This window comes from Convolutriloba macropyga, chromosome 14, assembly GCF_964194025.1.
Source record: "Convolutriloba macropyga chromosome 14, txConMacr16.3, whole genome shotgun sequence".
Taxonomy (NCBI): domain Eukaryota; kingdom Metazoa; phylum Xenacoelomorpha; order Acoela; family Convolutidae; genus Convolutriloba; species Convolutriloba macropyga.
Window position 1 is genome coordinate 45,762,464 of NC_134481.1, and position 22,665 is coordinate 45,785,128.

The 22,665-nt window shown below is 37.3% G+C and overlaps 2 protein-coding genes across 2 annotated transcripts in view; both read left to right on the forward strand.

The window, feature by feature from the left end:
- Window positions 1-5,004: 5,004 nt before the first annotated feature.
- Window positions 5,005-18,088, forward strand: LOC142352987 (uncharacterized). Its single transcript, XM_075405156.1, has 6 exons — window positions 5,005-5,257; window positions 5,833-5,922; window positions 8,839-9,042; window positions 9,637-9,912; window positions 16,431-16,597; window positions 17,498-18,088. The coding sequence occupies exons 1-6, from the start codon at window positions 5,008-5,010 to the stop codon at window positions 17,918-17,920; spliced, it is 1,410 nt and encodes a 469-aa protein (XP_075261271.1). The 5' UTR covers window positions 5,005-5,007; the 3' UTR covers window positions 17,921-18,088.
- A 579-nt stretch (window positions 18,089-18,667) lies between these two features.
- LOC142353273 (uncharacterized) overlaps window positions 18,668-22,665 on the forward strand; it is a 121,007-nt gene continuing 117,009 nt past the window's right edge. The window contains exons 1-2 of the mRNA XM_075405504.1: window positions 18,668-19,290; window positions 21,547-21,784. Of these exons, the coding sequence (XP_075261619.1) occupies window positions 18,770-19,290; window positions 21,547-21,784 (759 nt within the window). The 5' untranslated portion in view covers window positions 18,668-18,769. The remainder of the gene's footprint in view (window positions 19,291-21,546; window positions 21,785-22,665) is intronic.

A 22,665-nucleotide genomic window follows, 5' to 3' on the forward strand; every position in this document is an offset into this window, starting at 1 on the left:
GAGTTGCTTGTAGTGCAGGTTCAAGTTGGTTTCAGTGTTGGATTCCCCGTCCCAGATGAATTCAGGAGTTAGTGGTGATTTTGGAGGAGTCGTTTATCTAGGCAGAAGGATTTATTTTTATTATATGAAAAGTTGTTTGGAGTTGGGGTGGTCAACATGTTGGAAAATTTGCTTTTACGTGGGCGTCCAAAGTGTTAGTCAAATAGTGGTAATTCTGTGATCCGATTCGGGCTTAATATTATTGATTCTATTATCGTCGCAATTTTATGTGATAGAGATTTGTTGTCCCGAAGGGGGTATAGGTTCATGGAAACAAACTGCCTCTTTAAAGTTTGTATGAGTCTGTCATCCAAACCCGAAATTCCATGGTCTTTTTCAGGGGAGAGTATAAGTTTGACGTTCCTGCTTTTATGGAACAATTCGAATGTTTTTTATTTGAATGCCTGTGGTTGGTCGGATCGAATGCTTCGTGGTGCACCGTGCAAAACGCGATATTGTTTCAGGAAAGTTTTGGCCATTTGTGCATCCTTATTTATTGGTACTAATGCTGCGAGTAATCAGGAGAATCTTTCATCAGATAATAGAATATTTTGGTTGGTATTCGGTTTTGTGTTATCTGTTATTGAGCCAGCGCGCACTAATTGGATTTCTTCTTTTCTCGGATTTCATTAAGTTGGTGAGTGTTTCAAGGTTATATTTTGGGGAACAAGGTTCAAGTTTCTTACCTTGAGCCAAACGATATCTGCAATTTTCTGCCTTAAGCGCAATTATTCTTTGTATATGTGGAATCGAAATTGAATTTGCTAAACGAATCATTCCCACTTGTCCCGGAGGGGTTGCGGCGTACTGCGCTGATAACTAAATAGGGTAATTGATGAAGAATGACAAGCTTGTTGTCTTAGAGTAAGCAACCCGATGGGGCAATTCCGAGATCATTTCGCTAATTATAGAATTATTTGTTTGGCAGTTTGAGTTGTTCCAGTTTCTCTCCTTTACTAATTTGATGATTGTTTGTAACACCTTATCTTCCATAGTAGCCTCGGCTAAGCATTCTTCGTCGAAATTGCCAGTCATGTTAGTTCTGTTTTCTGGATAGGGTTGGTTCTCGTATTCGAATAATGGGGGATGTTTACTGTCATTAATCGGGAGCGGCCAACGCCTATGTTGGATAGGTTAGTGGGATCTATAATTTGGGTTCCTTTGCAGTTCATTTCAATGTTGGGGATAGTAATGAGGCAGGAATTTGATGTCATGGCATTGCGTTTTTCGAGTGCTCTATAACATTTGACAATGGGGATTTTGAAAGCCTTATAATTTGGTTTGTTTCAGGTGACTACGTTAAAGTTGTTTCGAGAGTTTGAGTAATTATGTTTTAATGAATCTGAGTGAGAATAAAAAGAAGTGAATGATTTAGCAGGCAACTGTTTTTTACGCAATTTATGGCAAACTGCGGGTGGTAAATCTTATGTTTGATTAGTAATGTTTATTGCGTAATCTGTTTGCTGTGTCTCTACAGATGGAGAGTTCTGATTGGCTGCAATTGTGTGTGTTTTTTTAATTTCTCCCTCTAGAGTGAACAGAAATTTTTTAGTTCTGTTTTCTACGACTAAGTCATCCTATTTAATGGTGGGTTGATGTTTACAGTATGGATTTCTACTTAAATAGTCGGTGAAGCCCATGTCATTACGTAGGATGTGAACTATTTTAAACGTGAAGTGTAGTGAGCGATCTATCTATCTTGTTATTCTGCTTTGAAGGGATTTGTTGAACCTATCGGATTTAACGACTGACAGAAGAACTTTATGATGATCGTTATTGGTGATTAGGTTAAAAGTTGTCCTCTACAAATCTATTAGATTATCGACTAATTGCATCTGATACTTGTTTTATTTTCGATTGCGTCGTTTAGTAGTTTGGAGTCTAGTGGACTTTTGATAGAACTGTCGTGTTTTACTGTTAATACGACGGTGCTTACGAATACTTTGTCAGAGCTTTTTTTTAATTCTATAATTTGGTTTGTATCAAGAAGGTATTTTGTTTCTCTGTCAACTTTGTTTGTGAATTATAGTGGAACCTGGCGTCTTATAAGTTGGATGAGGTTGATATCCGGTTTTATTGTGGATTTGGATATTTGATTTGCCTATTTGTGAAAGTAGAATTTTTGGATTATTCGTAATTGAAAGGGAAGGCGCTGTTGTATATAAATTTTGTGCCTACCTTTTTTTTGTGTTTGTGTGAATCCTTGTTTAGTCAGGACATCTCTGCCTACTAGGCTCACTGTTGAGGCAGCTTACACGAGAATTTCGTTGTCTCTAGCAATCAAGTCTCTTGAAGTGAGATTCAGACGCATGGATCCCATAATTTGGATTTCGACTAAGTTGAAACATCTGTATTTTGAGGATGTTTTGTTAGGTTGTATCCAAATGGAGTTTTTTTTGCAATTTCGGAGAATGGGTTCGGCTTGTTCGAGTTCGAGTTCGAGTATTCTGGTCTGTAGGTTTGTTGCCTCTGTCGACCAGCTCCTGCGTGTTGTCCCTTACCCTAGGACAATTCGCGGAACATCCTGTGTTGCCAGTGTCTGTCAAGTCGTGTCTTGAAGATATCCAAGCTTTCACTTGACACGACGTGTTCTGGTAACTCGTTCCAATCTTTAGGTCATCAACTGAGAAAAACTTGGGATTTGTTTACAAAGCTTTTTGGACTGTCTGTGTCGGCGATCCATTATAGTTCTTGGTTGTTTGAATCTAATTTTTATCTTTAATTGAGAGGTAAAGTTTAGAAGGGGAGTGCTTTAGATTAATGAAAATTTAGAATCATTAAAACATGCAATTTTGATTTCCGCATTGTAGGCAAATTTTAATACATGATTCAAAAGGAGCCGCTGTACGGTTAAGCACTTTATTGTCGTCGGCGTATACTTTGACGGCATCAAGCAAGTCATTAAGAAAACAGAAAAACAACATGGGGCTAATTTTGAGCCCTGTGTGACTGCGCTAGTTACTGGTAAACGGGTAGGCAGGCAACCGTCAATGCTTGAGAACGACCAGTTAAATACGATGAGATAAGTTTTAGGAAATTACCCCTTATGTCTAACTAGCAAAACTAGGAGTTTAGAATTGTCAAATCACTTGTGCTCAAAGAATAGAAACGATAATACCAGTGACTTGTGTTCCATAAAACAACACTGTGAGTTAGAAAGTTGATGTCTCACGATCGAGTAATGATTTTAGTTGATGATTCTCTCAAAAGCTAGTGAAACCGTTGATGGATTGCATTTTTTACTGATTGGTCTATAGAAAGATAGGTAAACTTTCTCGTCTGGTTTGTGTATTGGAATTTTTTATCGACGCAGTTTTGCAATGAACTGGAAAAGTGAAGTTCTCACTTTAATAGAATCAAATTAAAGATTAAAAAAGCATTTTTTCTTAGAAACTGTGCTAAGGAATTTTTCTGAAAAATTGTCCAACCGAAAATCGGGGCTCGAACCACTCTATATCGTAAATGTCAAAATTTATTGCTTTATGGGCTCTATCTGACTATCTGAGTAGTCATTAAAAACGTGATCGCATTTCGTTAAGACCGAACGGAGGAATACGTTAAAGGGTACTACTTTTTCTTAGGGAGTTACCAACTTGCGATTCCAGCATCGCTGAAGATAGCACTGGTCGCATCGAGTCCGCATCTCTCTTATTAAGATAATTTATAATTTAAGTGAGCTATAATAAGAAGGGTAAAGCAGTCACTTCTTTCTCTTGTGGGAACAAAAAGGAGGTAGCGTACATTAAAGTCCTCAAATCACTGATCAATATTGTATGGCGAATCGATCTTGTTAGCAGCAAAAAAATCGGTTCTTGTGACGAAACCGAACGGCTGAAAACTGGAGAAGGGTAAAACATACTTCTCTTCGAATTGAGTTCCAGCCATCAAGAGGTTTATTAAAATCTCGTAATTAAAATGCGGTGTCTTTCGAACTTATCAACGCTGTTTACAAGTGAATTTAAAATAACAAATATTTTTCCGATATTTTCTGCGTGTGGTAGGTGATGAACATAAACTACAAGTAGAGGAATGCTCAGGGAAAAGGACGCATATTAGATGGTCTTCGTAAAGTTTTCACGGGTGTAAAAGCGGTCGAAGTTTTAGAAAGAAAACAAGCTCCACCGTGCAAGCAATTTGAACAATCGGATCTTGGAGCTATACTATATTTGGATGTATATTTTTATAATTGTTATTATATATTATATTTTATTTGTAATGCATTCGGAAGATCCATGTTTATTGTCAAACCATGTTTCAGTTTGGCGCGGCTCCTGGAGCCTAAAATATCGCAAGTTCAAGATACAGTGCGTTCTTGCGGTAAATTTAAATTTTTATGGAAGACATTTGATAAAACAAATTTTATTCCTTGCTCCAATCTGGGGATCCGCTTTGTAAAGTTTCTCCTATTTTAATCTGAAATCTTTCGATTCCAAAGAATCCGTGCTATTCAATTTTTTCAGTTCGTACTTTTAGCAGAAGGTACATTTCGGGGTCATGTACTTCGTATCAGCTGATTTCATTCAGACAGGAGTCATCAAGCATGTTTAGTCTAATCTATTGTAAATAGATAAGCCACCAACAATTAATTATTGCTGTTAACATCAATCAATGCAGTTCTAGTTGACTTTTCCAAATCCTTTTCAATATTCGTATTTTGTCCTCATATTCATCTATTTGTGTTTTGGAAACGTTTGAAAAATGTAGAGCTTGGACGATCACTGACCAACCAATTTTCACCCAGTGTTAAGGAGAATATATTTTAATTGAAAGTTATCTTTTTAATCCTTTGATGTGAGAGATCCGAAATCAGTCAAGTTGTCGCTGTAGCTTCCGATGCTAAATTCTTACCCTTTCTCTAATCCTTACTCGGCTAAACTCTATAGCTTTTACAGACTTGTTCGGTGTAGTTCGTCAAACGCTGGTCGCTAACGTGCACTAGTTTTAGCGCAATCCATTTTAAGAATCGTTATGTCAACTAGCATAGATGATGATTGGTATATTCCAAATAGCGATGATGAATCTTTGGAGACAATTGAACTATCGAAAGAGCAGATTTTGGAATATATCCTGGAGTTGGATGAAACTGGAACTCTTACTCTAGAGTGGAAGTGCCCGGGAAGGAGGCCACCTACACCCAGAAAACTTTCTGAACGAGAGAACTTGCCTGTTAAATCTGAAGTCAACCGGATTGCTGTAGGCGTTCCTAACAACCAAAAAAGTACTCATTAAAATTACTGTTTGCTGCTTTACCATTTTTTGACTAGTGTCCCAGAGTCCTGAATGCAGAGGAGAGAGCTCCTTAGGAGAGCGAAGCTGATCGTTGTCCTTAGATATGACATGCACGCAAGCACAAGCGGGCAAACGTTGCTTTCCCAATATTAATTATTCTTTGTTCATATTTGTTCTTAGCGTAATTTGAGTAATTGCTGATTGTCGATGAATGTATTAATTGTTTTATGACGTAAACTGGTATTCTAAAGTAAAAGTCTAGTCACTGCTAGCCACAAAGCCGAAGAAGCTAAAGAATACTCCTATTTTTAATTGATCTCTGGGTAAGTTTGTTACAACTGTCGCGTTAAACTTTTCATGCAATCATTGTACGGTAAACGGGATAAAGATAAATCCCGAGGGCATTAAATTGCTGATCAGGTCTCTTAGAGTCTTGTTAGTCCCGTATTATCCCCCCCCCCCGTGACGAAAGGCTCCCTTAGCTTAATCTGGCTACTACTTAACACCAAACCTCGTATGAATGCTATCCGTCAGAAGTTAGATGTTTACATAATGATTCTTTAGGCGCTGGGGGAACGGCTGGCAGCAAAACTGCCAAGAATGTCTCGGCAAACGATTTTGACTTTAACGATATGGGTGACATTTCGGACGCAGGTAATAATGAAAAATGTAAAGACCGTTTTGAAGTTCTATATTACAGTGTTCTGCAATAACAATTTTTTTCCGCTACTTTTCAGATAGTCATTAATTCCCGTCACAAGTCCAACCGTCTCAGTCTAATTCAGTTGTTTGATAGAATTCGACGATAGAGAAACTAGACTTGAATTTAAATACAGAAATAAAAAAAAGACGCAAAATTTACATTGAACCGTTAAAATGGTTTTGCCTCTATCTTCTTTAATGAAAGTTGCTATTGTTTTTCTGCTTACTTGATTAGAAAATAATTGGTCGTGTTATCTAGGAAATGCCTTTTTAAAGCAAACTTTACCTTGAACTGTAGCAACAAAACAATTGGTGGCATCGTAAATGAAACTATTTTTGTGTTATTGAAGATTTTGTGCTTGTTTGTTTGGTTCTCTGTGACGGTTCTCTCTTGGAATACGTAATTACAGCTCTTCATATCTTTTGAAATCATAAAGGGTGCTGAGACCCTGTACATCATATCTATTGCATTAAAATACGCTGTACGAAATTTTTAATAAACAGGAATTTGGGAATGTTATCAGCTGTAATTTTTCAAGGGAAAATTTCCTTCCTAAACTAACAAATACCTGCATTATAAAAATTAGTTTTTCGCCCTTTTCTGTTCAATTGTATACTTAAAGCTCAGAACAATAATGCTATGTTTTTACTGAAAAAACCTGCAATCTTTTTCGACCAGCTATTTTACTGTTTATCTCATACGTTGCCCAATAGGCCCTTTTTATAATGTTTTATTATAATTTATCGAAAAGCGGTGTTTTTGATTTTGTCGTTTCCCCCGACTGATTTCAATACTCACTTATTGTTCTTCCTCTCCGGCTTATTATCGGTGTGCGCCTTATATTTGATTATGCTTATTGAATATACTAATAGAGCAAAAAATTTTCATTGTTTATGTGCTCACTCATTCATAGGTTTAGAACACATGAAAATTGGTGGCCTTCGAGATCCTTTCGACTTGATTTTTTTTCTGCAGAAAACTGTCAGGCCTGTATCAGGTCTGTAGAAATCTATCATGCAAAAACAAAAATTTAGTTCCCTGGTTAAAATTACCTTTAAAAAGGCTTTTGTCAAGCCTTAAATTTTCATCAGTTCAAATCATGGTATCAGATAATCATTTGGAAAACATTTTGGACGTATAACCCCACAGTTGAGCTTTCAATTCCAACAAATACATTCAATTAGGATGTTCATGAGCCGTGGAATTGAGTCGTATGCAGTTGATTTTCAGCTCTTCTTGCTCAATGGACAAGACAACGTAATAATTGCTCAGACAAAATTTGTAAAATTATATTAGTCCTGCGGTCTTGTTATATGATTGTTTGCTAGACCGATTTTTCGTCTGACTCTTTACTTTTTGTCCTCAAAAACGAGATTAAACAGGTAAAGCCCTGACGGCATTGAGTGACTGAGCAGCTATCATACAGCCTTACTAGTATCTAAGTATGCGCTTCAAGGGGAGGAGACAATTTGAGGATCCTGTTTTGAGGAGACAATTTCATGGTGTAAAGGGCGGCGGCTCTTAATCCCAAAAAGTTTGACCGCCCTCGGTCAATCCACCCCCTTTCAAACTCCCCCGTCAACCCTCCTCTACCTGATGGTTTGGGCACTCCTTTTGTCTATACCTCACAACCCTCCCCCTTCGTTTGACCCTGTCCCCACTCTGCTAACCCCCAACCTCTAATGTTTGCGTCCCTAAGCTTCAACCCCACCCTATCGCTTGACCCTCCCTGCTCTGCTCACCCCTTCTAATGTTAGCATCCTCAAGCTCCATTTGACTACTGCTGAAGCCAACTGCTCGCCGGTAGTTTGAGAGCAATTTGCCAGACTCTTATCGTTCATGTTTAAATTTCTATTTTTTTTCGAGGATACATGATGATAAAGATCGTTGTTTCAAATTTCTCTTCTCCTTCTGTGATAGTATGCGAATAAAAATTAAGTTTGCAGGAGCTCTGGCTAGGAGCTTGAGTGAAATATCTTGGATAGGCCATCAGAAGGAAAACTCGTCATCCAATTTTTTCGCTTAACGTTCAAACTTTGTCATTGTCAACATCTAGTTTTCTCAATGGGTGTTGTTTCATTGAAATTTGCCACAAGGGTAGTATTAGCCACGATTGCTTGATTTTAAAGCGGTTTATGTCCTCATTTTTTTTATTTCTTCGGAAAAATAAGGATTCGTTCTTCAAGAGATACTGCGATATTGAACCTATATTGCATCATTTTATGCCATGTGTTGCCACATAATTTGTAAACATAATTTTGTGTTACATATTTTTATGAACTTGCTTAATTGTAGCACCAATTTTAATCCAAGAGGGCCTCCGGATTTTGTGAAAATTCATACACCGAAAATTGACGTTTCAATATCCTGTCTCTTTGATGCTATTTGCGTGATGATAAGACCTCGCTTGACCATCACTAGAGCTAAACAAATCTGAAATGCAATTGTGTGATATCACGTGAAGGTTCAAGGTTCAATAAAAGATGTGGCCACAGAAACCGAAAAAGAAAACTGATGTTAACAAACAAAAGTCTTGAAATGTGTTTAATAAAAGGACAGGTGAGAACAAGAAGCTATTGGTCTTATGCTAAAATCGAGCAGAAACCATTTTTCATTTGCCCTCAAAGTTCCTAGCAATTATTTAAATCCTGATGGTTTTCTTTGCATTTTTTCCATATGACAAAATGTTTGTCTGACCGTTTTTTGGACTGAGCACTTTTCATGTTACTTTTTCAACTTAACTTGATTTTTTATCGTGTTAAATTGCGGTTTTATGCAGGTTTAATTACGGTAATGCCCCGCCGCCTGCTTGGGGTAATTTTGAGCGCCGATATTAGTGAGTTATGTAACTATTTGATCGATTTCAGTTGCCGTGACAGTTGGAAGTGCAGGAGTGCACAAGAAGTTTGGAGCAATGTCTGCTTCTGGTAACAGGAGACACAAGTTGAAGAGTACTGACAGTGGAGGTAGTGGGTCTTCTGCTACTGTGACTGTTGAGAAAGTGATGAGTGATCTGATGCGACAGGAGAAAGAGGACAAGAGGAACATTGACGAGGACAGAATTGCGAGAGGTAAGCTGATCAGATCAAATTTAAGAGGTATTGTTTTGATTGCCAATGGAATCCTCAAAAAATAACACTTAACGCACAAAAAAGTTTTCTTAATCGAACGAAGTTGGAAGCAATTACTGTAAACGTTCGTGGCTTTTTTTTGCAAAATTTTTGCTTGACCGTTTGTGCGTTTTTACTCTAGAACATTTTATGACTTCTTAAGATTGAGTGACTTTTTAACGCTTGAGTTCTTCATTTTTAGTGAATTAAGTTGCCCCTTTCTTTTTAAAAAAATTGTTGCTAATATAAAAGCGATTATGAGCGAAAAGGAATAACGGCCAGTGTAACTTAATGGTTAAGATGTTGGATTGGCATTTTCGAAGTGCGGGTTTCGAACCGCAGTGGGTCCGGCGTTTTTCGCAACCATAAAACATTTCTAATTTACACCCTCTCTAAATTAAATTGCCCCCCCCCACCCCGCCTGTCACTCGAGAACAATTCATCTAACATCAGTCGGTTTACGATTATTTAATTATGCAAAACTTTGCATCCAACCTTATGCTATCAATCCGGGATCATAATTGAACATAATTTTATAAGAGTTGATCGATTTAGGATTGACTGCTCTGGCTGATGATGAAGAGATAAGGCGAAAGAGAGAGCATAGAGAAGAAGCATTCCGCCAAGTGGCCAACAGTGTTGTCTCCGTCGCTTCATTACGTCAGCAAAATGCGGCCAAAGAGAAGCAGAAGAAAGTAGCCAATGAGATAACACCTGCGGACCCAATCAGTAGAACCCAACAGCAGCAACAGGAACCTCATTCCGCTCCTTATTCGTCGTACTCAATTGCATGTCTTTCGGCCACTGACGACAGAAAGGCCACTTCGAACTGTTAGTATTTATTATAGCTGCAAAGTTGATAGCTGAGTTTAGCTATATTGCTGTGATCTTTAGTTCGAAAGGATTTACATTGTATTATGGCGTTGTCTTTTACAACTCGAAGATGACTATTGGTGGAGAATCGAAGAGGAATTATGTTGCTCTTTTAATCGGTGAGATATCGTTGAAACGGGATATCTAAGTCAAGCCTTACGTGAAAACAAATGTTTTGGTCAATCTGGTGAACCAGTGTCATAAGAAGAGAAAAAATTAGAGTGGTTTCTGTTCAAGCATTATCCGAAGGTAGCAAAAAAGTAAGAGCAAAAGAAGTTTCGCTAAGCGAGTAGAATTTTAATGTGCAATATTTTAAAGCACTTAAGTTACTCGAATTCTTTTGGCCGGAATGTTTATTCCCGCTTATATTGATAAGCAATTGGACGTTTTGGATTCTTTCCGTCTCTTATGAGTACATAGTTGACTTTTAGATGCAATTCGTCATTTCAACAACTTTGTATCGGTTTTTGTTCAAATATTTTAGTCTCTGGGGATTTTTTGTTCGGAGTGAGTGTTTATGCTGGCTCTGTTGTTCATGGTTCGAGGCGATTAGTTGCTTGTTGCATCTAAATTTAGTCGAACTGTCAATTTTTGGATGCTTTCTGACTATTTTCTGTGCATTTCTGATATTTTTCCAGTTTTCTATTTCAACCCATGCTATATTTTTTCTATTGAATGAAGCAATGAATAGGTTGACGTTTTAATTGTTTTTCTGTTTATTAGAGTTGATCGTGTACCAGAGGCCAATCAAAATTAATAGTTAAGGGCCTTGAAGAACAATTTTTGGAACGTCGAGCAATTTATGCAGATATTTAATAGCCGCCCTCATCTTCTCAGCCGGCTATTATTGCGCTCGTATTTTTTTTTTTCTACTTCGTCAAACTTTTTTTCGCTTTACCATTTTGCCGCTTTTTCGACATTTTGCGTGAAATCTTTTTGACTTCTCTAGGCTAGTTTCTCTCTTCTCTCATTCTGCTAAAAGTGAATTTGAACATCAGTTGCTAAGCAAAGCAATTCAAAATGAACAGAGTCGGTATAAAAAATTGAAGTCAAAAATAGAAACGGGATAAACAAAAATGGAAACGGGCCCAATTTTAGATGCCCGCTATTTGAACGTCGTTCCTATAAGTCTTAGTTACCACCTCTAATGCTTATCGGTGTTGATAGTAGCCCCTGTAGCCTCTCTCTAAGAAACAGAAGTATGTTCAACTACGAAATGCCATCAAAATAAAACGGACTTAATCTTTTTTATTCAATATATTCTATTCGTTCAATCCCAATCATGCTTATTGGAATCAACGGCGGCTATTTTCCGGCAATCTGCCGGTTATGTTTTCTTATTTTAAACAGTATTTGTTATTTTCTTTTTCCCCTATTGTCACATTTTTCTTAGTTTCAATCGTTATTATTTCGAGTGTCATATTGCTAGTCATTGTTTCAATATAAATGGTATAGAATGAACGTCGAGAATAATTTTTCAAATTTGCAGTTTCCACATTTTTTTAACAGCGACAAAGCGGTAGCTGGGGGGTCTCTAGTTTTTGGTCACTCGTGACTTACCTTACCTCATTTTGGAACATGACCTTCCTAACTTTCAAAATGATCGTTCTTTTTGTGTGTATTAAGAGAGGAAAAACGGAAGTTCCGGGAGTGAATAAAGTTTGAAAAAGTTGTATCGGCGGAGAAATTTGAAAATACGAGAAAGGAGAGAGTTTATTTTGTTCCTTCCTTCTTTTCAAACAGCGAGAATTGTAGATGTGAAAAAATTTTCTTTCCGTTTTTTGTTTGTGTCGCTTTCTTAAGTTTTTTCAAAATTTTTTGTTGTCCCTAAGGTTTTTGTAGACTCATTGTTTTGCTAGCGTTTTAAAGCTTTTTAATAACCGCCGTCACTCTCTGAACGGCTATTATTTAGGCGCTCTCCTTTTTTTAAATTTGCTTAACTTTTTTTCGTTTCACATAATTCACGATTTTCACGCTTGACTTTTGGCTTCACTTTATACCTCACTCACTGTTTCAACTGAATGGACTTTAAATTCTTTCATGTATTGAATTACGTATTTTAGTGAATACGGTCAAAGTCAAGAGCAAAATCAAAAGAAACAGGATAAACATGTAAAGCCCGATCATTAAGTCATTTTGCATTAGTTTTTCAAATTCATTAAAGCGGTTGGTAGCTAGCATTAGTATTATGACTAAGAGCCTTCAGTTTAGAAGCTGAACAAGGAAGCTCGGTAATGTGGCAATTCAATTAAATTCTTCGAGAAAGTGGTGTCGAAGCCGTTTAAACCATAATTTATATCCTTAAGGATTTTAATAATATCAATTGTGCCTTATTTTGAGAAATATAATAGTTTAATATATTAAATTATAATAAAATATCAATAACGCAATAGTGTGTCAAAGCCAGAAAACCATAACTTAAGCCGTAAAGCCACAAAGAGATTTAATTTTAAATCTTTAGAAAGAAACAGCACTCTTTCTTTGCTGACACTAAGCTATAAGTTGACAAATTTAAGTAAAGAGTAGTCAAAGTTCATTAAGCCGATATTTGTTTAAAAACCAAATATTTTTTAAAGTCAAAACGACCATAGGCTTTCACGCGAAAAAACTAGATGCACTAATTTAGATTTAATTAGCAATCTACTTCGACCTATCACTACAGAGCTTTGATTTGAAATGTTCCGTTCTTTATTTAATTAATATAAAAAGATAGACTGATTTAATTTCTAAAATACCGACTGATTACAATCCGAATTATTTTTGGGTTGTAAGAGTCCAAGATTGGTCCAAAACTAGACCTGTTAATGCTGTTCGACCATTAGGGAAACTTATTTTTTCGAATGCTTTAGATATAGAATATTTGTTTGTTAAAAAATAAAAATAATGCTGTGTTTTTGATAATTAACGAGAAAAGTTAGCAAAAAACGGCGAAGTTTTAATTACAGAGCACTCTCAACGGAGGTTGCAGTAAAGATAGCCCCTTTTTGCGTCTACAAACGTTGTGTTAGTAGTGTTTGGATGTGTACTTTCTGCAAACTTAATCAAAGTGGACTAATAAACTTATTTCGTGCTGTTTTTGATGAAGTCTGAATTTTGAAATATTTAGCTTTTTGACAAAAAAATTAAATAATAATAGTCGACAATACTTTTTTTGTCTTTAAATGCAAAATCATTAACAATTTCAAAAAAAAATTTAACACATTTTAGCAAAATTGACGAAATTTTTGGTGAAACATTCCGGAAAATGTAAATAAAATCCCCGGAATTCACTCTATTTTCTCAAAAAGTTAACCTCGATAAGTCCCTGTAAAAACAGAAAATCAGAAAAATCTTTTTAATTCCAAATTTTACGCTGGACAATCTTTCTAATGATACCAGTCTCAACTCTTTACGATGAATATATCGATCGGCCAAAATTGTAATTGTCTGAACAAACAAACCCATCTGAGTATATAGTTCTTACCCCCTCTAGAGGGGTGGGAACAATTAAGTCTTATTATAGAATCTAACCGAATATGCAGAATCTACACACCAAATAAAAACACTTGACACTTGGAAAAATTCTGTCAATTTCTAATTCTCTTATTTTTTCCTTTTCTGTTTCAATTCCAATGTCTGTCAAGCGAGTCAACGGCGGCTATGTTCCGGCAATTTGTCGGCTATGTTTAGTTATCAAAAGAGCTTTTTCATTTTTTGTTTCCATTGATATTATGGATTTTCAGGCTATTTCAACAATGTTTGGCACACTGTATTGTTTTATTGCGTATATTTTTAACTGACTTGAAGGCTGATGCTCACAGGTTTTTTATTATCAATTGAATTAATCGCTTCAAAGCAGTCTTATTCTATCAAATTTGACAAAAAATAGAAGTTTGTTACATTTGTGCTTTCGAAATTCTTTCCAAGCTCTTTGAGATGACTAGGGTTTTCCTGATATATATTGACCAAACAAATTTGTTTAGTTATTAATAGCCGCGAAGCGATAGCGGCTATTATTGGGGACATCGTGGTTCTTTAATTCGTCGTCTCCATCGATGATTCTTACGACCTGACTTCTTGGAATTGACCTCTTGGAATTGACTTTTTCACTAACTTCTATTGCTTTGCAGTTAAAATTTGTGTGCGTGACGTCATTTCTGCTTTTAGGCCAATTGTGTGACTTACCTCACTCAAAAAAATGACTTCTGAACTCACTTATGGAAGTTTAATTTTTAAATTTTATGAACATTTTAGTTAAAGATCAATAGTGTGCATCTAAGTAGTGCCAAACTTATACGCCCTAATTCTTGAGTATTAGTCTTGAGTTTTTGATTTCGAATATCAATTTTGAAAAATCTCTCTGAGCACTTTTTCCCTATAGACCGTATGTGTCATAAAATTGACAGTCCGAATTTATCCCAAGTGTTCTATTTAAGGACTGGTGGTTGATCTATCTCTTATTTCTTTGGTTGTTTCAGTTCATGCATGGCCACAAGCGTCTATCGCGGCTATTTTCCGGCAATCTGCCGGCTATGTTTGTGATATCGTACTATAAGAAAAAATAAAAGAATGTTCGCAATTTCCTAGATCGGCCTAATCGTTGAGCATATTTCTCCTATGTTATTTAAAATTGTTGTTTTCTCCGCTTGGTTTCAATCATGCGTACTGTGTATTTGGTTCAATGGTTTTGACGAAGACGATTTCGATTGTTTCAGGAGTTCTTCCAGCTATGTTTTATCAATAATATTTCGGGTTATTTTTGAAGCGGAGCATTCATAAATGTGTTTAGCTGCCTATCAAAATTTTGATCTGAGAAAAGGGTGAGCAATTTTTGAAAGGGAGCGAGAAAAGAAGAGGTAAAAAGGGGAAAGATTTTTTCGTGTTGCATGAAAACGATCTGTTCCTTGAGCGCAATTTTCGTAAGAAGATTATTAGACTAGGCTGCTTTAAATTGTTTCATAGTGGTTATGATCATTTTTGTAGTTTGTGGTCTTTTTCTGTTATATTCAAAACTTTTAAACTACTCCTGTGACTTCGACGCGTTTTCTTATCTGTTTTTTGTCGTTATCTTTTGTTTTTTTTACAAATGGGTTGAATGTCAAGCATAGTTATTTTACATGGTTTTTAATTCGATTTTCCGTACTACCAAATTTCGGTCTTCTCGATTTTTCATTGGACCATTTGGCTTGGTCCTTAAAAAGTGATCAACAGGTAAAGCTCGGAAGGCATTAGGTTCTCGTAGAGCCTTTTAGCTCACCAGTCTCCAAGTATGCGATTCACAATAACTTTTAGATACGTATACTCATGGTGTGAAGGGCGATTTTTAACAATTGACCCCCTCGCCTCATTTCACCACTCCCACATCAGCCCCCCTCACTTCACATCAGCCCTTCCGTAGGGCCTTGCGCATCGTTCAGACCCTGAGGATGTGACCTCATGCAGCCAAAGACCCCCATCGTTGCCCCCATCAGTCCCTTCGATGCAACCCACGCCACCACTACGCTCACCTCACGCCACTTCATTTGACTTTAAGCTAACCTGACTTAAAGTAACTACCTACTGACGAAGCCAAACGCTCACCGGTCGTTTCAGAGCAATTTTCTCGACGTTAGTCGGTGATGTTTGTTTTGTTTCTTCTGACACTTCGTCAATTTAGAGTGGTGATTTGAGTCACGATGGCGTTTTAAAAGGAGCAAAGAGGGAGCACTTTTAGGGCGTTAAAATATTTCAGTTTGCAGAGTGAACTGAGAAACAGCGTTTGAACTATTTTTTTCGTGCGCGCAATCGCGTCTATTTTATTTTATTTTTCTTGATTTTTCTTACAAATACTATTTAATATAATTTAGTGTTCTAGCGGTGCTAAATTCGAGTATTTTTGAAGCCCTCATGAGCACTGGTGGGATATTTTGACTTTGACATTATTTGTTTTAATAAAATAGTGAATTTCTGCTTTACCCTTGGTTTTTTGGCATTAATGAGTCATATTATGTATGTGAGCTGATTGTTAATGTTTTCATTGAGTTTGACACCTATTCATAAGATATCGACTTTGATTCTGTCCGTTCTTGGCGTTTTTGATCTCAGGTTTCCTAATCCTAATAATGACAGGGCTAACCGGCTTGCTATTGAGGCATAAGAGCGATTCTTAGCTCTATAATTTGTTTTCATCATTGCTTCAAGTTTTCACCGTGCTTTTATTTATTTTTACCCGAACTTATAAGTCCGCAGCTCTTTAGGCAATCCTCAACTATGGAATTTGTATTGTTATTTATTTTCCTGATTTCTGTTATTGTTTTATCCAAATTTTTCTCTGATTTCCATAACTAATTTGCTTGTCTTGCTTTATACTTTCTTATGGATGCGAATTAAACTAGACCTATTTGTTTTCGAAAACGGCCTTTGGTTTTGTAAATGAAATTTTCCAAAGTTAATTAGTAAGTTAAGTTACATATCTAATAAGTGTATAACCGAAGGAATTCTACAATATTTTATTTCAGCTACTACAAAATCGAAAGGGAACGATATCTTCACTTTGTCAGTGGGCACCGTAAACAGTAACCCAGGAGTAGGTGGAACTGTGGCCTCAACTAGTGTAATCAATCAACAATCCCAACCGCCTTCTTTATTAGCCAATAGCATCTCAAACGCACAGCTCCAAGAAAGTGTACGTGCCACAGAGTTCTCTATTTTTTTTTAGCCTAATAGCGGCTTAAGTGCTAGTTCCATTCCAATTAAGCCTAGAAGTTCTGGCTAAGTACTTCGTTCAAAACATCCTCAATTTAAATTTAAAAAAAAACACCCTAGTGCATTGTGTTTTGAGAGTTTAAAACCGCTACTCCAATTTATGTTCTTAAGTAGCACCTACTATATACTTGAATTAGGCTGTCAAAATCATCAAACAAAAAGAACTGAATATATAAAAGGCAAATGATAATGGGGGTCAGAATCACAATCGATCCGACTTGAGTATGACATTTTAAAGTTTTGAGGAAATTAAAATACGATTCGCATTTTTAACTGAGGTCATGTTTACTGTAAAAAAAACAGCGGCTAAAGATCTGTCCAATAAATGGTCAAATAGAGGTGATTTTGGTATACCGATGTCATCCAGTTATAATTCCTATCCGAATTAGCAATTTTTAACAAGACTGATTATATTTGTGTTATCGCAACGGCTATTGAATCTTAATGTCCAAACCGATTGTGTCTTCACAACACTAGCTAGTTTAAAAGATCTTGATTCAAGTATCCTTAACCGCGAAAAATTGTTTTGGCTTTAATTAGCATGTGTGAGCAAACTAATGCACTGATTATCTTGATTTCAATAGTCTGGTAAGAAGCGGGACTGGCATTCTCAAGTTACTATTATACGATTATCAAGTTGTCGAATAACAGTTATAGATGGTCAAATTATTGTGAGGGGGGGGGGTGGGGGGGGGGTAGATAGTGGGTAGTTCGATGACAAGGGGGGTAGTTCCGTGACTCTTATCCTCATAAAACTGAAATCAGGGTTGTTATTTAACTCCGACGCCATCGGGTTTTCAAAAAGTGTTAATTGTTTCAGCTACAACAACAGTTGATGCCCAACAGTTTTGTGTCCGCCCTGGACAACCTCCCCACCACCCTCTTCAGTGCCTCTTCCTTAAACCCATCAGCCATGGCCGCTGCCCTCCAATCATCCACTTCTCTCTTACCCACCAATCAATCTCTACCCACAGTACCCCCCACTTGTACCTCGTCCCAGGGTATTCTATTCGCATCTAACACCCACCCTTCACAACATGTGAACAACCAGTTGGGTACCTCAGTTGCAGCCCTGACCAACCAATTGCAATCCCAGCCGCATTTCTTTGCGGACAGTGACGCGTCTATGCTTACCAATGCATTGTCGGCTGTGCAATCACACGATCTATTAAATTTGCCAAATTTTCCCTCCGATTTGACGTCATCTTTTGACAGAGGAGGTGATGGAACAAACTGGAATTAATTTGGCCTCTTCGTTTTCAGCAACTTGTTCTTTAGCAACCTTATGCAATATTTTAACATTTATCCTTCTCTAATATTACTATGATGTTTATATTAGTTCGTTTATATTAGTTGGCAGCTGCGGGAAAATTAATATTTCTAGAGTAAATTATAAAGGTTGACACACTGATCGTCTGAGATGATTTCGGTATTTGAAGAAGTGCCAATTTCTCTGAGAGAATTTGTACAATACAAAAATGAATATAAATCGTATCTCGTAGAGGACAGAAAGACGGGGTCATAGAGCCCAACAAGATTGAGCCTCTTACAGTTCTCATTCAACGTCAGGTGTTAGTAAGCAGTTTTTTTTTGTTAGCAGTTTTTTGATCTTGAATAAAATCAGAACAGAACATTTCTGTTCACGCGGCTCGGTTGTAAACGTCACCTCTCAATTCTTTAAAAAGAACAACAATGTCACTCATTACAGTGTGTTATTGCTATCAATTTGTTCATTGTCCTGACGCGTAATTAGTAAAATTTGGGGTGGTCTAACGCAAAGAATATGGCGCCCTTCACCGATTACAGTGTAGGCGTCCTTCTAGGAGTAAAATAGTGAATTTAAAGGAGGTTCGGAGGTTCGAGACTGGGTTGGGATGGATCCTATATCTGTACAGTAGACCGCCCCAATTTTTTCTTTCATGGATCCATTACAGTTTACAAAAACCACTTTAAAAATTTTAAATTAATAATTGTTGATGGTCGAAAATAAAATCAAGGAAGGACGAAACTGTTCTTTACTTTTAATAAATTGATGATGCTGATGTGACTTCAGATATAGGATGTGATTCTCTTCTAGCCCTCCCCTCTCAAGATGATGTCCTCATTGATGGGTTCGGCCGTTTCTACGGTCAGCTTACTCACTCAAAGCTTTGAGGGCGCAAACTCCAAACTTAAAAACATGACGGCAGCCACAAACAACAATATATCACAGAGTCAGCCAAATGTCAGTGCTGCAACAGCTTCCAGCAATGCTTACTCCTCAGTTAACAGGGCCAGTTTTTCAACAACACCCAATCTTCTTCCAGGAATGCAACCCAAAACCAACATCCCAGTGTCTGGCAATAACGTTTACATACCATATCAAAGTGCATATTGCACTACAATTGCTCTGGCGCAAAAGGTACCAGATATTTCAATTACGTCACCCCCCGATGGGGAAGCAAGGCCAGCGACTGCGATTGGACACATGACTGTGGACAAAGCAGGTTCTGCTGCCAGTGAAGCACCAGAGATGCCGGATTTGTCAAGTCTGTCGGAGGAAGAAAGAAAGGTGATCGAGGCTGTAATGAAGCGGCAGGAAAACGAAGACAATGCAGCCAAAAATCAAATCGAGTTAGTGTTGCAACGGCTCTTTGTCTGCCAGCTGTTGTTAATTGATCTGCAAGGAAGTGGTGCAATTTTTTTTTAGTCCTGCATGTCTTAAGCAATTTTTCGTGAGACCAAATTTTTGCCTGAACATTCATTTAGCCTTGAGAAAGAGGACAAACTAGTAAAACTCGAGGGCATTAAGTCGATGCCAAGCTCTATTAGAGGCCTACTAGTCTCTACGTATACGATGTACTTAAACTGCTCAAGAGACATAATTCATCCTATGAAGGGCATTATTGTAAATTTCACCGCCATCCTTCATTGCCTGATATTTTTCTCGCCTCTCACTTTTTTCACGCCTTAAATTAAGCCAGCCATTGCCGAAGCCAACCCCTTGTCAGTCGTATTGAAGCAATTATTCAATATTTTTGTAGGTTAGAATTTTTATGGGCTCCGTCATCTTCTCAGCGGGCTATAATAATGGGCCTAATTCTACTTGCTCTCGAAAAAAGCTTGAAGCAATTATTGTCGCTTTCTTCTGGAACATTTTTTCGATTTCACTTCTCGTGAGACTTTTTCACGCTTTCGTTTTACTTAAGTCACAATTTTCACCCTTGACTTCTGACTTACCTCACTCACTGTTTCAACTGAATGGATTTTAAATTCCTTCGCGCATTTAATTTTGCAATGTAGTGAATACGATCAAAGTCAAAACTGCAAAATCAAAAGAAACAGGATAAACCGATAAAGCCCGGTCTTTAAGTCATAGTGCATTAGGTTGTCAAGTTCATTAGGGTGATTGCAAGATGATATTAGTATTAAACTTAATAGCTTTCAGTTGTTAAGAAGCTGAATTAAGTAGTTGTAGAATCTAACTGAAACTGCACACCGAAGTCGGAATATTTTTTGAACTTAGGAAAAAGTTCTTTCAATTCGTTTTTTGCGCCAGGAACGTCAACGGTAGCGATTTTCCGTTTTTTTTTCTGTTTCAAGCCCAATGTGCGTCAAGAACGTCAAGGGTGGCTATTTTCAGGCTATCTGCTGGCTGTTTTGTGATTTGAATTGCGCGCATTCAGAATTTGACTCTTGCTATAATAAATTCGATTTTGAGAGATGAACTTACATAGACCTTTAGCTTAGAGGTTTAAGTGCCCGATTCTCATCCAACAGGTTGCAGGGTTGAACCCCAACGACTTACTACTTTTCGCACCATAGAAGTTTCTATAGCGTATGCCTGCCCCCTTCTAAATTGGTTGCCTCGCCAGTCGCTCGAGGTCAATTCGTCCAAAATTAGTCGGTTTATGTTTACTTCTACTTTTTAGTTGAAGGATGCAGGCCATAGTTGCACCACCGCGCGTCGTTGGGGAGCAATTCGTCCGGCTTTTGATGGTTTATGTTTTACAATTACTTCTACTTTTTAGTAGAGGGATGCAGGCCATAGATGCACCACCGCGCGTCGTTGGGGAGCAATTCGTACGGCGTTTGTCGGTTTATGTTTTACAATTCAGAGTTTGAATTTTTTTGGGGAACGCTGTCTTTGTTATTTTCAGTATTTTTAATTGCTCTGGAATTAAGTGTGGGGCAATTATTGAAAACATGTATCTTTTTGGTTTGCCAAAGTTTTTGAGCTTTGTGCTAGAACATTCTTGGATGACTTTTTCATGCTTGAGTTTTTCATTTTTGAGTGATTTGCTTCTTCTAAATTGTTTTTGGTGCTAATTTGTTGCATTTACTTTGTCGAGCAAAAAGTGTGTGTCACTATACATTCGATATATTTTGTTTAACTGCTCACGAATGAAGTTTGAAGCACTTGTTGTAAATGTGTGTCTTTATGCAAGTTTTCTGTTTGACCTTTTTTTTTCGCTTTTGATCTAGAATATTCTGTGACTTATGGAGTAACCTTTCCACTTTTGGCTAAATGGTTTTCCCAATCCGTGTATAGTCCGTTCTGGGTCTAGCTAGTTAATTCGTAATTGAAAAATCTTTGAATTGTATGCGAAGACTTGACCTGCTGTTTTGTTTTTACTTTTTCGATCAAAGTTTTGTTTCGCTTTACCTTAGATCACAGCTTGTTCAACATTTTGCATGAAATATTTTGGACTTCCCTAGGCTGGTTTCATTCTTTCCTCATTCTGCTCAAAGTGCTTTTAAACAGCAGCTGCTCAGCAAAGCTATCTAAAGTGAACAGAATCAGCATCGAAAAATTCAAAATAGAAGCGGGATAATCCCATAAAGTCCAATTTCAGATCAGATATAACCGGACATGATTTTTTGTTTCAGCATGCAGAAGCAAGAGCTACGAAACTTGGAGCACCAGATCAAGTCTCTTCAGGAAAAGACGAGGGAAATGGGTCTTGAGGGGGCTATATGTGAGATATGTCACAAGACGAAATTCACACCCGATTCCTCTTCTGCCCCCTCGACTGGGAGTGCGATTGTTGGGGGAAGACGGTGCCACTACTGCCAGCTCAAGTTCTGCACCAATTGTGGACAAAAGCAGACTATGCAATCCAACAAGGTAGGAATTCAAAGAGATTTTCAAAATTGTTCAGAGATAACGGCTGGAGAATATTGAAAAATCGGGGTCAATTCAAAAGTTTTATCAATTGCCACGCACTGATAGCATAGGGATTACTTTGATCTTATTATGGATCATTTTATTGTAGTGTGGCTCGTCATATTGTCTCATACTCATGCGAAGTTTGTGTGGTAAATTAGAGAAAGTTAGAAAAAAGTTATGAGTCAGTTGTCGGTTTTCGAGCTCAAGTTTTTCCTCATTCGAGGTTATTTGACTTCTTTTTCGGATGTATTTTTCGGTTGATTTTGTTATAAATCGAGGTTTTTCATTAGTGTGCATTCATGCCAATGCTTACGTAGAGTCAGATTAAAGTTATGAGATCTGACAATCATAATTCTTTGAAATAGAAACTACGGGCTTATTTTTGAGGGCTTGTCATTTTGTCAAGGCAACATGACGGGGATCGGTTAGATAACGCAGATTTAAAATTTGGCTTGCAAAATCTCCAACTTGTTTTCCATCAAACTATCGCACTGTTTTGGGGTCTATGCAGGTGCAACTAATGTGAAAATGGACCAGTACTGGATTCGAACCAGCATTCTTACTTGCAAGCCTAGTGTGCTACCCATTTATACCAAGTGGTCTCAAGCTCTCGAACTTGGGCATCTCTTATAACCTGTACTCACGTTCTTTCTTGTTTCTCAAGGCTTCATTTCTCTAGCTAAATATACGTTGAACAAGTAGAGTTTCTTGTCAGGCTATGTCACGCTTATCTTATGCACAATTTACATTAGGTTCTTCTCAACTTTCTAACAACAAATTACCAAACCAAAACAGCGGACACAAAGACGCACAAATATCTGGACTATGATCTGGAAAAA

Bases quoted from the DNA above. Each gene is read 5' to 3' on its own strand.
- LOC142352987 (XM_075405156.1), top strand. From the start codon at position 5,008: ATGTCAACTAGCATAGATGATGATTGGTATATTCCAAATAGCGATGAT. The intron at 5,258-5,832 runs GTACTCATTAAA...ATGATTCTTTAG, and splicing joins CGTTCCTAACAACCAAAAAA to GCGCTGGGGGAACGGCTGGC. The intron at 16,598-17,497 runs GTACGTGCCACA...TAATTGTTTCAG, and splicing joins ACGCACAGCTCCAAGAAAGT to CTACAACAACAGTTGATGCC.